We start from the raw sequence: 12,599 nt of genomic DNA, 5'->3' as shown, positions 1-12,599 counted from the left end.
TGGTGCTCCATAAATGTTGAATGAGTAGCTATAGTTCTTTATTTGTATTACTTTTTAGCTCCTTTCTAAATTTAATTTTATTGATTTGTTTGAGAGAGTGTGTATGTGTGCATGGTGAGGGGGCAAAGAGAGAGGTGAGAGAATCTTTTTTTTTAATATTTTATTTATTTATTCATGAGAGACACAGAGAGGCAAAAACATAGGCAGAAAGAGAAGCAGGCTCCCCATGAGGAGCCTGATGCGGGACTCGACCCCAGGACCCTGGGATCATGACCTGAGCCCAAGGCAGGTGCTCAACTGCTGAGCCACCCAGGCATCCCGGGGTGAGAGAATCTTAAGCAGACTCTGCACTAAGCACAGAGCCCAACATGGGGCTGAATCCCATTACCGTGAGATAATGATCTGAGCCAAAATCAAGAGATGGTTAACCAACTGAGCCACCCAGGCACCCCTTATTTGTGTTACTTCTATGAAATCTGTCACATGGTATCTTATTGGTTGTGTTCATCTTTTTTCTTCATTAGATTGCAGGCTTCTTTGTAAGTAGGAACTTGTTTTAGTCTTGTTTGTAATTCCCAGAATATCTGTCACATTGCTTTGAAAATTACTTGTGGGGACACCTGGATGGCTTAACAGTTGAGTGTCTCTCTTTGGCTGGGGGCGTGATCCTGGAGTCCGGGGATGGAGTCCCACATCGGGCTCCCCACAGGGAGCCTGCTTCTCCCTCTGCGTATGTCTTTGCCTCTGTGTGTGTGTGTGTGTGTGTCTCTCTCATGAATAAATAAAATCTTTTTTTTAAAGAGTTTATTTATTTATTCATGAGAGACACTGAGGGAGGCAGAGACATAGGCAGAGGGAGAAGCAGGCTCCCTGAGGGGGAGCCCAATGTGGGACTTGATCCTGGGACCCCAGGATCACGCCCTGAGCCAAAGGCAGATGCTCAACCGTTGAGCCATCCAGTCGTTCCAATAAAAATCTTTAAGAAAAAAAGAAAAGAAAATTACTTGTGATGTATGAATGAATAAACCAGCCTGCCCCCTTGGAAGTAAAGACCCTTAGACAGAAGAGTAAGACAAGTTTGCCTTCTGTCTCTTCTAACAGGGAGGAAGAGAAGGAATACCTGGCAGAGCTTCTATTACATCCTTTCCTCAAATTTTTGGTGAGGAGTGCTCCCTGAGACTTTGGTCTGAGAAGACCATTTTGTACCATAGTGTTTTATCTAATTTGCTTCCATTCCAATAATATGGTGTTACAGAGAGGGAGGGGTTTTTATCTTCAGTTGGTGTGATTGGCCCTGAAACAGGTTTTGTAGGTCAGTAGGCCATTTTTATTAGTCTTGTATCATACACTGGCAGAAAAATATTAGGCTTTCTTTTTTTTTTTTTTTTTTTTTAAATATTAGGCTTTCACTTTACAGAGTGTTGCTTGTGAAACAGGAAATAGATTCAGTATTTAAATATTTGGTATTGTGTTCTCATTTTGCAGTTAAATCCAGATGTGAATGTTTTCCAGCGGAAATTTGTGAATGAAGTTAGAAGATGTGAAGAAATGGATCGAAAGCTTCGTATGTGCATTGTGGTCCTGTATGATGTTCCTATAATGAGCCATTTGTCTTAAATTAGATGGGGCCATCCAGATGCCCCACCATCCATTTGAGATGTCAGCATAGCCACATTTTAATTTGACCTTTTTATGAGAGAAGAAACATTTATTAACATCCTATTGAGTGTTGGGGTGTTCATATACTTTATTTTATTCATTCCTCACAATATTCCTTCAGGTGGATGTTACCTCAATTAATAAATAAGGAAGCTGGGGTGCCTGGCTGGCTCAGTTGGGAGAGCATCTGACTCTTGATCTTGGAGTTAACCAATTGTTAATTGTTAATTGGGATCATGAGTTCGAGCTCTCCGTTGAGTATAGAGATTACTTTATAAATAAATAAATGAGGAAACCAAAGATCAGAGAGATTAAGTGACTTGCCCAAGAACATAAGCATTATGCTGGAATCAGTATTTTTTTTTTTTAAGATTTTATTTATCTATTCATAAAAGACACAGAGAAAGAGAGAGGCAGAGACACAGGCAGAGGGAGAATCAGGCTCCATGCAGGGAGCCTGACGTGGGTCTCGATCCCAGGTCTCCAGGATCACACCCTAGGCCAAAGGCAGCGCTAAACCGCTGAGCCACCAGGGCTGCCCTGGAATCAGTATTTGAATCCAGGTTGTTCTCTCTGGCTCCCAAACCCATGATCTTGCTACTATACTATGCCAGCTTTCAGTTAGCTGATTGGTGAATTTGGTCCCTGCCCTAAAAAAGTCACTAGTTGTCACTTTTCTGGTATTTTGGGGCCTTATTCTGTGTCATGCTTTTTGGTTTTTGTTTTGTTAAAACTGATCTGATTAATTTCAACTTTGACAAAACCCTTTTGGTCTGGAGTTGTCTCACTGGGATGCTAAATGTCAAACATTTTATTGAATTGTATTCTGTAGCTCTGCTCTACAACAATATCTACAAACAGAACTATCGTACTCTGGGGTAATAGTCACACAGGGTGGAAAACTGAAGCAGATGAGCTCCAGTTTTAAGATGAGAATTGGGAAAGAAGATGGTAGTGGGATGATAATCCTCTTTGGGGTATCTGTGATTTAGAAAGTATGCAGTGGAAGAAGACGAACATGGAGGAAAAAGAATTTACATGTTCTGCTTTTATATGAAAACATCTTTATAAAACAGAGTTCTTTTTAGCCAAGTTTTGGAGTTTATTTTTTTTTCTTCAAATATTGGCATTCAAAGACTATGCTTATACATGAATGTTTTGATTTTGTCATTTTAGGATTTGTTGAGAAAGAGATAAGGAAAGCTAATATCCCAATTATGGACACTGGTGAAAACCCAGAGGTGCCCTTCCCCCGGGACATGATTGACTTAGAGGTAAACAATTCTTCTGAGGGGGCCAGATAAGTTTCTTTCTACTTAAATGCAGAGATTATTTTCCTGTGTGGATGGAGAGTAGAGGAATTCTTGCTGCCATTATCCATGTTGTCTCTTGCTTGTAAGTTTCTTGGAAATTTCTTATAGAGCACTATCTTGAACAGTATCACATGCCACCAAATATTGCCTTACTGAAACCTTATTGGATTCATGTTAACATATCTAGTAACTTATTAATCTCATACACTAAATGAATAACCAGTAGACCTTTTAATATTTTACCCACTAAAGATCCCCTGAGAAATTCAACCAAGGTGTGTAATAGAACCTATAACTAATAAAGACAGATGTGGTTAAGCAAAAAATTTTCATAAAGTTGCCCTGGTAAAATCATATATTTGCTGAGTAGATATAAAATATGTTTGAACCATCATTGTTGCAAGAATTCTGTGGGATGGATGAATTCATCTTTCAGAACAAGCATATTGAACTTAGTTTAAGTTAATAGTTCGGTTTTTTCCCCCCATAGGCCAATTTTGAGAAGATTGAAAATGAACTGAAAGAAATCAACACAAATCAGGAAGCTCTGAAGAGAAATTTCCTGGAATTGACTGAATTAAAATTTATACTTCGCAAAACTCAGCAGTTTTTTGATGAGGTCAGACTATTATTTCTTTTAGTATTTGAGCAGCTGATATTACACCTGCACAAGTGGGCCATGTTGTTATTCCAAAAATTATTTTAATTTGCTAGTTTGAAAGCAATACCATTTTTGCACCATTTTAGTTGAAGAAATGTCAGATTATGTTCCATTTTTCATGCAGTACCCAGCCAGTCATAGTTTTGTATATTTTTGCATTTTCTGCAATTTTTCATCTAAAATGTGGAAAGGAACCCTAATGTAGTTGTATATACATAGTCAGAATTTTTACATTATATTTTAAGGTAAGTAAATGCTTACGGTAAAAGTTAAAACAATAAGAAACATTCGATCCTATGTGTATAACGAAGGTTTAATCTCCAAACTTTTTGTCATCAGATTTTAATTTTTATTTTATTCTCTATGTTTGCATATCAATCATGAGCACATTTGTAACTATTCATATAGCACATGTTCCATTTTAATTTTTTAAGAGTTTTTCTTTATGTTACATGGAAATACTTGTAGGATGCCTGTTTTGAAATTCCTGGATTTTCACAGAAACTCAATTGCACTCTTTTATAGGGGGAAAATTTAAGTCAATTCCTGGCTTAAAAATGTAGGCTGCACATGACAGTTTGCTGAGGTGAGCCCACGGAAAGGCATGGGAGCAAGGCTTTCAGAAAGCTTCCTTCTCCTGATTACACTTGAAGGGAAGTCTTAGTTTTCAGCCTGGACTTGCTTTATTGATGGCCTAACATATCGGTAACCCTTTTTTACAGTAAGGTGTCTTTACCACCAGATTAGCAATATCAGGCACTTCAGCTATTAGTCCAGCCACTATTCAGTGTGCCTTCCATAAAATTCTTTATTTCCTTCACTCAACAACAACAAAACAGTTGGCAAAGCTTTTTAAAAATAGAGGGCCCATTTTAGTTAGCCTGTAGTATATTCTCAGTTCTACTTTTCACATGTGTGTTTTAAGAGAAGACCAAACTCTCTGTAGCTCTCGAGACTGGAGCAAGGGCTCTGTAACCAGCAGCATGAGCCTCACCTGCAAACTTCTCAGAATGCACATTACTACTTCCCACTCCAAACTCAGGGAATCAGAAACTCTGAGGGTGGGGTCCACCAATCGGTTTTCACAAGGTGACTCTGAAGCACACTAGTTTGTGAACCACTAGGCTCGAGAAAGTCAGCTAAAGATGTTACATTCCTCAGTAACTAAGGACTGACTTAGAGAAGGCATGCTAATTAAAAAAATCTGTTGGGGCAAGGGAAAGGGGAAAAGCTCATGTGAATTTAATTGCATGATCATCCCAAGAGTCAGAATCGGGCTATGCATCAAGAGAGGTTTGGTATGAATATTCAGCTTGCTCACTGAGCTGAGAATTTTGAGATTGACAGGAACTTTTTTCACCAGGCCCCAATATCTCATTGCTTTAGAGGGTGTGGGACAGTGTGATTAACTCTTTCCAAGTGTTTCAGGTCTTTTGCAATAGACATGGCCACTTTTGGTGGCTTTATTTATTTATTTATTATTTATTTATTGGCATATGGTTTTAATGAACAAATAATCTGGAATTCCATTTGCTCACAGTCTAAACTTTATTATATTTATATTCATTAATCCACTGAGCATTTAATGAATACCTACTCTTCATGAGGCACAGGATGCATAAGACATGGTCCCTGTGTTCATGGAATATATCACTTAGTCATTAGGAAACATGCCAGAACACACTGCCTCCACATGCTCAAAAATGTGTGCAAACTGCTGCCCACAGATACAATTTAAACTGGCCTCAGAATCAAAGCTTAGGTACTTTGAGCATCATTTGAGGCTTAATTCTTTTGCCCTCCCCCCTTATTTCCCCTTTTGATATAGTCTTAGTTTATTGCTGGGATGTTGCTGAAATGTATGAAAATATCTTTCATAATCTGAGTTTAAGGAATGGAATAAGCTTCCTTGTCTAGTTCATTCTGGGAGAAATTCTAAATAAAGTCTGACAAATGGACTCCCTTATGGGCAATAGTTCCTTTAACTGTTAATGTTATTAAAAACAAAATACAAGAAATCACTTGGAAAGATGATCACAATTTTCAAAATGTAAGTTCTGGATTTAGGAATTTTCTTTGTGATTAATAAATCTAAACATGAAACACCTGTGCTGGGAAGGCAGGCTGGAAGACTTTATGACCTACACACCCAATCCACAGTGGATTGTTTCCCCCTTTGCTCACTCAAAACTTTTTTTTTTTTTTTTTTTTTTGTTAAACCTTGAAATACTTTTGAGCACAAGGCCTTGGCTGTGAGAGATTCTTTGGCTGCTTTAGTCATAAATCTCTCTTGTTCCTAGCACCCTCACTATATAGTGTAGGAAGTCTTCTGGCAAAAGCTACTCTGCCTTTCCTCTCCAAGTCAGAGTCAGTGCCTTGCCAGCACCTGCCACTAGCCCATAGGCTCAGCCAGGTCCCTTTCAATGGCCCTTGTCCTCCTATTGCCAAACAGCAGCCTCAGGTGTTACTGCCATGACAGAAGATAAGACCTCACAGAGTAAGTGCATCTGTGCATGAGTGCACATTTTAAATAACCCAAAGGATAAAGAAACTTGGGACCCTCAAATCTCGGAAACATATTTTTTTTCACGAGATTGTCTTCCATGCCTGAACTTACAGTGTTTGCAAATGGCCTGAAATACGACCAGTTTCAAATCCTTCTTTTTTATATAATTTGGTGAACATGATCAATAATTATTATAATAATGAGCAGAAAATGGCTGAATCAGAAAATGGTTCTTTCCATCTTTAGGCAGAGTGGTCATGATTGGCAAGATGTCTGGAAGAGGAAGAGTAAACATAAATTGAACATTCTTATGATTTAAGATGATTACAATTCAACTTTTAGCCATTTCTTATCCAGAGCATTTAAAATGACTTGTTAATGATTATCCTTTTCTCAGTCTTCTTGCTTATGAAGAACTGTAAGAGCTGGAGAGAGTTCTCTGCATCTTTTACCATAAGCACCCTAACATATGAGAGCGTAAAGAAGACTGGAAAAGTAATGGTTAATGGCATGCAGGTCCCTGCCTTCCTTTCCTTCTGAGTCTTCCATCCATCTGCTTTTCTTTACTTTTCTTTCTCATTTGCCATCTCCTCTGGGGCTTGGGTGAATACCTTAAGTGATGAAATGTGATTTCTCTCTCAACGTAGATGGAAGTAAAAGTGTTTGCTCTTGATAATTAATGCAGCTTGAGCTGGATGTGCTGCCTCTATTTCAGTGTCGACAGGGTGCTGCTGAAATCCTGCCACTTCCTCTTTAAGGGCATGGTTTTAGTGTTCTGATTGGGGGAAAGGTGCACCAGAAAGCATAGCAAGTAATTTAGATGCACATTGACAGTGTTGTTACTGTTATTAGGGAACCCAGAATAGGATTTAGATGCCCTGCGATGCCATTTTAGAGATTGTTTTATTTTTTTTTATTTTTTATTTTTTAAAGATTTTATTTATTTATTATTTATTCATGAGAGACACACACACACAGAGAGAGAGAGAGAGAGAGAGAGAGAGAGAGGCAGAGACACAGGCAGAAGGAGAAGCAGGCTCCATGCAGGGAGCCCGATGTGGGACTCAATCCCGGGTCTCCAGGACCATGACCTGGGCCAAAGGCAGTGCTAAACCACTGAGCCACCCGGGCTGCCCTTCAGTTTTATTTTTGAAAAGGAAGATTATTATGGCTTATTTCTAGTCTTTGGTCAAGCAAGCAATGTGTGGATATTAAAGTTGAGGATATTAGGTGGTAGAGAAGTTGATTGGCCTTTATTTTTTAGAGCAGCTTCTCCTTCCTGATAAGAATAAAAAGGTGGTAGGATGTGTTGGATAGAGAGAGTCTAGGAAGTATAGACCTCCATCTGAGAAGATCCTTCTCCTCCTTCATTTCATTGTATAAACTGTCATGGTGGAAATCATTTTAAATCTAAACAGTTAAACTAGCCTATGCGCTTTATATCGACTTACTATTGGTTACTTTATCTTCACTTGATTTAGATTATTGATTCAGCTATGTTCTTAGTGACCCTTAAACTATATACCCTAACATGAACTTTTTTTTTTTCTAACATGAACTTTTTAATTTTCCTAGATTCCTGGTCAGAAACTAGGACATTCAGATGGGTTTTTACTTTTTCTTCCCTTTGTTGATTCAGGGGAGGACCAGGCCAGCTCAGCTACTGTGCTGCTTCTCCTTTTGGAGAAAGAAATACTTTTTAAATCCCATGGCTTGGGGCATTTTTATACAGTGGCCATGCTGGAAGCTCTCATGTTCTGAATTTTGAAGATCATGGAAACCCAGACACATGGAGGTACCCCTTCCCCTTTCTCCTGATCATACTGTGCTCAGGGCAGTGCTGGTGCCTTGCTTTCTTCTTGGAAAGAAAGTCTCCATCTTTCACATTTTCACCCAGGGGAAGTTCTAGTCTGTAGCTGCCTGGAAATCTGATGTTGAGAGTATCTTCAGAGCTGTTTTGGTTTTACTGGAAACGGAGAAACATTTCAGTTTTCATCCACATGCAAAGGTATTTCTTGGTACTTTCATGGCTCACTCAGGGAAACAGAAAAAAATGGTTTCCACCAAGTAACAGATTTATACATTGTCACCATTATTTAGTGTTTTTTTCCTTTTATTCTGTATTTCAAAAACCATTTCCCCAGATGCTTTACTGGGGCAGTTAAGCTTTCTTTTCCTCTTGTTTCTTTCCTTTGTTTTCTTCCCCTATTCTTCTTTCTGTGGGTATGTCTTCTCTTTTGGCTCTTTTGGTGATTTGTGTTTTTTTTTCTGTCTTTATTTTTCTGAACCTATCTCCTGGTTCCTCGTTCCCTGCATGCCACTAACTATTTTCATTAGATATTAATTGATTTGTGAATTCAGGCTGAATTGCATCATCAGCAGATGGCGGATCCAGACTTGTTGGAAGAGTCCTCGTCCCTCTTGGAGCCGAGTGAGATGGGAAGAGGCACACCTTTACGACTTGGGTAAGTATTACTTCAACCCTCCATAACTCAGTGGGGTCACACTCATTTTTGCTGTCAAAAGAGTAGTGAGGCTGGCATTCACTTGTTTCCAGGATGTGTTCTCTTCTGAGCCTCTTAAGAGGTGTTACTTTTTTTTTTTTTTAAGATTTTTATTTCTTTATTCATGAGAGACACACACACAGAGACAGAGGCAGAGAGGCAGGCAGAGGGAGAAGCAGGCTCCATGCAGGGAGCCTGACGCGGGACTATCCTGGGTCTCCGGGATCATGCCCTGGGCGGAAGGTGGCACTAAACCGCTGATCCATCCAGGCTGCCCTTGAGAGGTGTTCCTAAGTCACTTCAGATTCAATTCCTCAGCTGTTCTGTCAACCCTCTCCTGGTCCTGGGAATAAGACTTTGGGAGCCTTTTTGATATAACATTGCATAGACTTGTGTTTGTCATTTTTGCCCCTCTCTGCTCACTTGCCTTCTTTGTCTTCAAGCCTTCCATCTCATGGTGTGGAATAGAGTTCCCCATCTGGTTCTTCTCCCCACAGCTTCGTGGCCGGTGTGATTAACCGGGAGCGCATCCCTACTTTTGAGCGCATGCTTTGGCGGGTGTGCCGGGGAAATGTGTTCCTGCGACAGGCTGAAATCGAGAATCCCCTGGAGGATCCTGTGACTGTAAGACAAGGAAATTGCGTCCCATGGAGGTCTTATAAAGGGAGATCAGAGCAGTAACACTGCATAGTACCACCTAAATCTGACCCTCCCACAGAGGAGGAGCCCTGTGCTTACTTCTGCCTTGATCTGAGAATATGAAATACTGATCTTTTCCTCTTAACTCCAATTATATGTGTATATACACTATAGACATATGCATTGACATTTTCGAGCCTCACCTATGTTGGTATTATTTGGACTATACATATGTTCTTTTCCCGTTATTTTAAACTTCAACTACATATACTTTCTGTTACTTATCAGAGGTCACAATTAACTTTCTATGAAAATTAGAGCAAGACATCTGGTTCCAAGTTTGCTACTGTCAGTGTGTTCAAAGAAGAGAGAGCTCCTCCTCAATTAGAAGCTTTATAAGTTTATGAAATTTTTAGTTGGTAAAGTTTTTTGTCTACTTGTTTGTTTAGAGATTTAGAAACTTGGTTTAAAAATAATATATTGTGCAAGGTAGGATGATCTTCTCTCCCCAGTGCTTTGCAAAGTAGGATGTTTGCTGAACATCTTGGCATGTGACATAATGGGACATAATTGAACTCAACCTACGTTCAGCATGGTGAATCCTAATTTCAAGGATCACAAGCAAGGAAGATGAAATGTTCTGCAAAGAAATGTACTTTACTTTTGTGTTGATATTATGTGGAAGCCTGAGCTTGGTTTTTCTATTGAAAATTATCTTTTGGATTTTCTTAAATTAGTATTCTTTGCTCCCCAAGGAAAGATTGAATTGTGCGACTGTCAGAGTGGATGGGTCATGCAACTGAAAATGGTCTGCATATTTGAGGCTTTTCTCTTTTTATCCTCCTGAACAGGAGAGTGATGACACTTAGGGTTCGGTGAGCCCCAACTGAGGAGCAGTTGTATAGACTCACTGAAAGCTGTGCTCGCCTTGTGGAGACATTGCATTCTGCAGTGACTTCTAATGTGGGGCTGTTTTCAGGAACATTCAGCCAAGTTTCTGAGCAATAGAAACATTATTTTATCAACAAATTAAGGAAAGGGGTCTGGATAGCTACAGCAGAGTGGCTGCACAAAGAATGTGCTCCAGTTTATTCTACATCCTGGGGAATTTAGGGATTTAAGACTCTTTGCCTCATTTTATTCACTCATCTCTTTTTATCCTTCTATAGATTATTTTTTATTATAAAAACTCTAGGAATAGAAAATATAGGCAACCAGAGGTAATCCTGGTTAACACCCAATTAAGCTTATTTTTCTGATCTTTCCCTGTGGTCCTTGTGTCAGACTTCACATATGAATTTGGTATTTGGAGTGGATTGTCCTCCTCCCTGTGCCCATTAGATCAAACTTAGCATGAAGCATGAGATTCCATCAGTGTTCTTCCCAAACCTTCACTTCCTTATAGTTACTCAGTCTCTTTATCTGGTAACTTCTAAGCATTGAACAAACAGGGATGGCTTCCTTTCTCTCTGTGCTTACTCAGACAATGTAAGTTTGAAATTGAACTGGCAAAAAGGGCTATATGGTGCTACAAGGAGAATCATTGTAGCATCTGTGTTCAGCTTATGATTGAATTTAAAAACAAATACAGAAAGTTTTTTTTGTGAATTAGAGCCTACAGGGCAAATGTTCTTACAGCAGAGCTTAAATGGATTGAGGATGATGGTTCAAGTACAGGGTTGCCATATCCTTCAAAGACTCCCATTATTCCTATATCACCAAGAAAGTAGGATATTTAAGAAATTTTCTTCCAGACCAGAAGTCTGAATTCTCTGTTTTGGGTTTGGGGCCCAGGGTGACTACGTGCACAAGTCTGTATTCATCATTTTCTTCCAAGGTGATCAGCTAAAAAACAGAGTCAAGAAAATCTGCGAAGGGTAAGAGAACTGTGCTTCCCTGAGGATGCAGCTAGGCTGCCTAACTGTTAAGCCTTGAATATAGAAGAGTGAAACAATAACTCTTTTAGTCTACTTTGATACAGTGCATGTATCTTTTAATAATATTAAAGCAATTTTAAACAATTAGAAATGACCTAAGTTCGTTTTTAAGAGTACTGTCAAAACCACAATTTCCTTGCTTTGGAAAAAAGTAATTGAGACTCATGGTTTATAAATGCTACATTGTTCTAAGACAATGAGTTTGTGTACCTAGCAGTGTGCTACAGGCACTGTGCCCATACACTTCTGAAATTCTGCCCATAAGAGCTCTTTTCCATGTCATTTTTCTCTAGTAATTTACAATATGATTTGTATTACTGAGTTTTAAAATTTTTAATGTAAGGAAATTCAGTAGCTGCACGGAATGATTGGGGTAGTTCACCTGTTATAGCTCTATCTATAGGGCACTTTGTGTTTATTAATGATCATTGCACCAGTCTGAGCTAATCCTGTTTTGGTCCTGCTAGTACATTAAGATTATTTTCTAGGGTTATTTAAATTGGACAGGTTAAGAAACTTCAGTGTTCATCATGCTGTGTCTGTATGTTCCAGGTTCCGGGCCTCACTTTATCCCTGTCCTGAGACACCACAGGAGAGGAAGGAAATGGCTTCTGGAGTTAATACCAGAATTGACGATCTCCAAATGGTACCAGAGGGCTGGAGAGAATTCTTTTTTTTTTCTTTTTTTTTGGGGGGGGGCTTAAATACTATAATTGAAGACCGTTCTCCTTTGAAACACTAACAGTTTATTAGGTACCTACAGCAGCCAGAATACAAAAAAAAAAAAAAAGCGGGGGGGGGGTGCCCTTGGAGCTGGGAAAAATTTTAGGGAATGACTATTAAAAATAGCATTAATCGGGTTCCCTGAGTGGCGCAGCGGTTTGGCGCTTGCCTTTGGCCCAGGGCGCGATCCTGGAGACCCGGGATCAAATCCCATATCGGGCTCCTGGTGCATGGAGCCTGCTTCTCCCTCTGCCTGTGTCTCTGCCTCTCCTCTCTCTCTCTCTCTGTGACTATCATAAATAAATAAATTTAAAAAAAAATTAAAAAAAAATAGCATTAATCATCCTCAAACGTGATAAGAATGCTATACACTGAAATTGTTGTTGCTTAGAGTATTCAGTTTCCCTTAAAAAAGTATTCTTAACTGAGAAAAAAAAATCAAGTAATATAAAAGTACACGTGAAGTCAGTTCCATCACCTCTTACACATTCTCTTCCTCCAGAGGCAGCCACTCTTAACAGCTTGGTGTATAACCTTCTGGTCACCTCAGATCTTAACCACAAAGTCTAGCCAGAAAGTCCTCTGTAAGTCTTGTACCCAAGAAGAGACCATGTTAGATTTTTACCACATCACCAGTATGGTTTATATGCTCCATGG

General features: G+C 39.3%; 1 protein-coding gene across 8 annotated transcripts in view; it reads left to right on the top strand.

The window, feature by feature from the left end:
* Positions 1-12,599, top strand: part of ATP6V0A1 (ATPase H+ transporting V0 subunit a1) — a 62,035-nt gene that overhangs the window by 15,682 nt on the left and 33,754 nt on the right. For 4 of the 8 annotated variants that reach the window (XM_055329693.1, XM_055329701.1, XM_055329685.1 and 1 more), the window contains exons 3-9: positions 1,486-1,564; positions 2,836-2,933; positions 3,463-3,591; positions 8,501-8,604; positions 9,141-9,267; positions 11,077-11,159; positions 11,772-11,865. In XM_055329693.1, coding sequence (XP_055185668.1) covers positions 1,486-1,564; positions 2,836-2,933; positions 3,463-3,591; positions 8,501-8,604; positions 9,141-9,267; positions 11,077-11,159; positions 11,772-11,865 — 714 coding nt within the window. Of the gene's footprint in view, positions 1-1,485; positions 1,584-2,835; positions 2,934-3,462; positions 3,592-8,500; positions 8,605-9,140; positions 9,268-11,076; positions 11,160-11,771; positions 11,866-12,599 lie in introns of those variants that run through there. The other 4 variants (XM_055329750.1, XM_055329721.1, XM_055329730.1 and 1 more) reach the window with 2 other exon arrangements.

Source organism: Nyctereutes procyonoides, unplaced genomic scaffold, assembly GCF_905146905.1.
Source record: "Nyctereutes procyonoides isolate TBG_1078 unplaced genomic scaffold, NYPRO_anot_genome, whole genome shotgun sequence".
In the NCBI taxonomy this organism is placed as follows: Eukaryota; Metazoa; Chordata; class Mammalia; order Carnivora; family Canidae; genus Nyctereutes; species Nyctereutes procyonoides.
The sequence above is the reverse complement of the archived record's forward strand: the minus strand, read 5'-3'. Positions and strand labels throughout refer to the sequence as shown.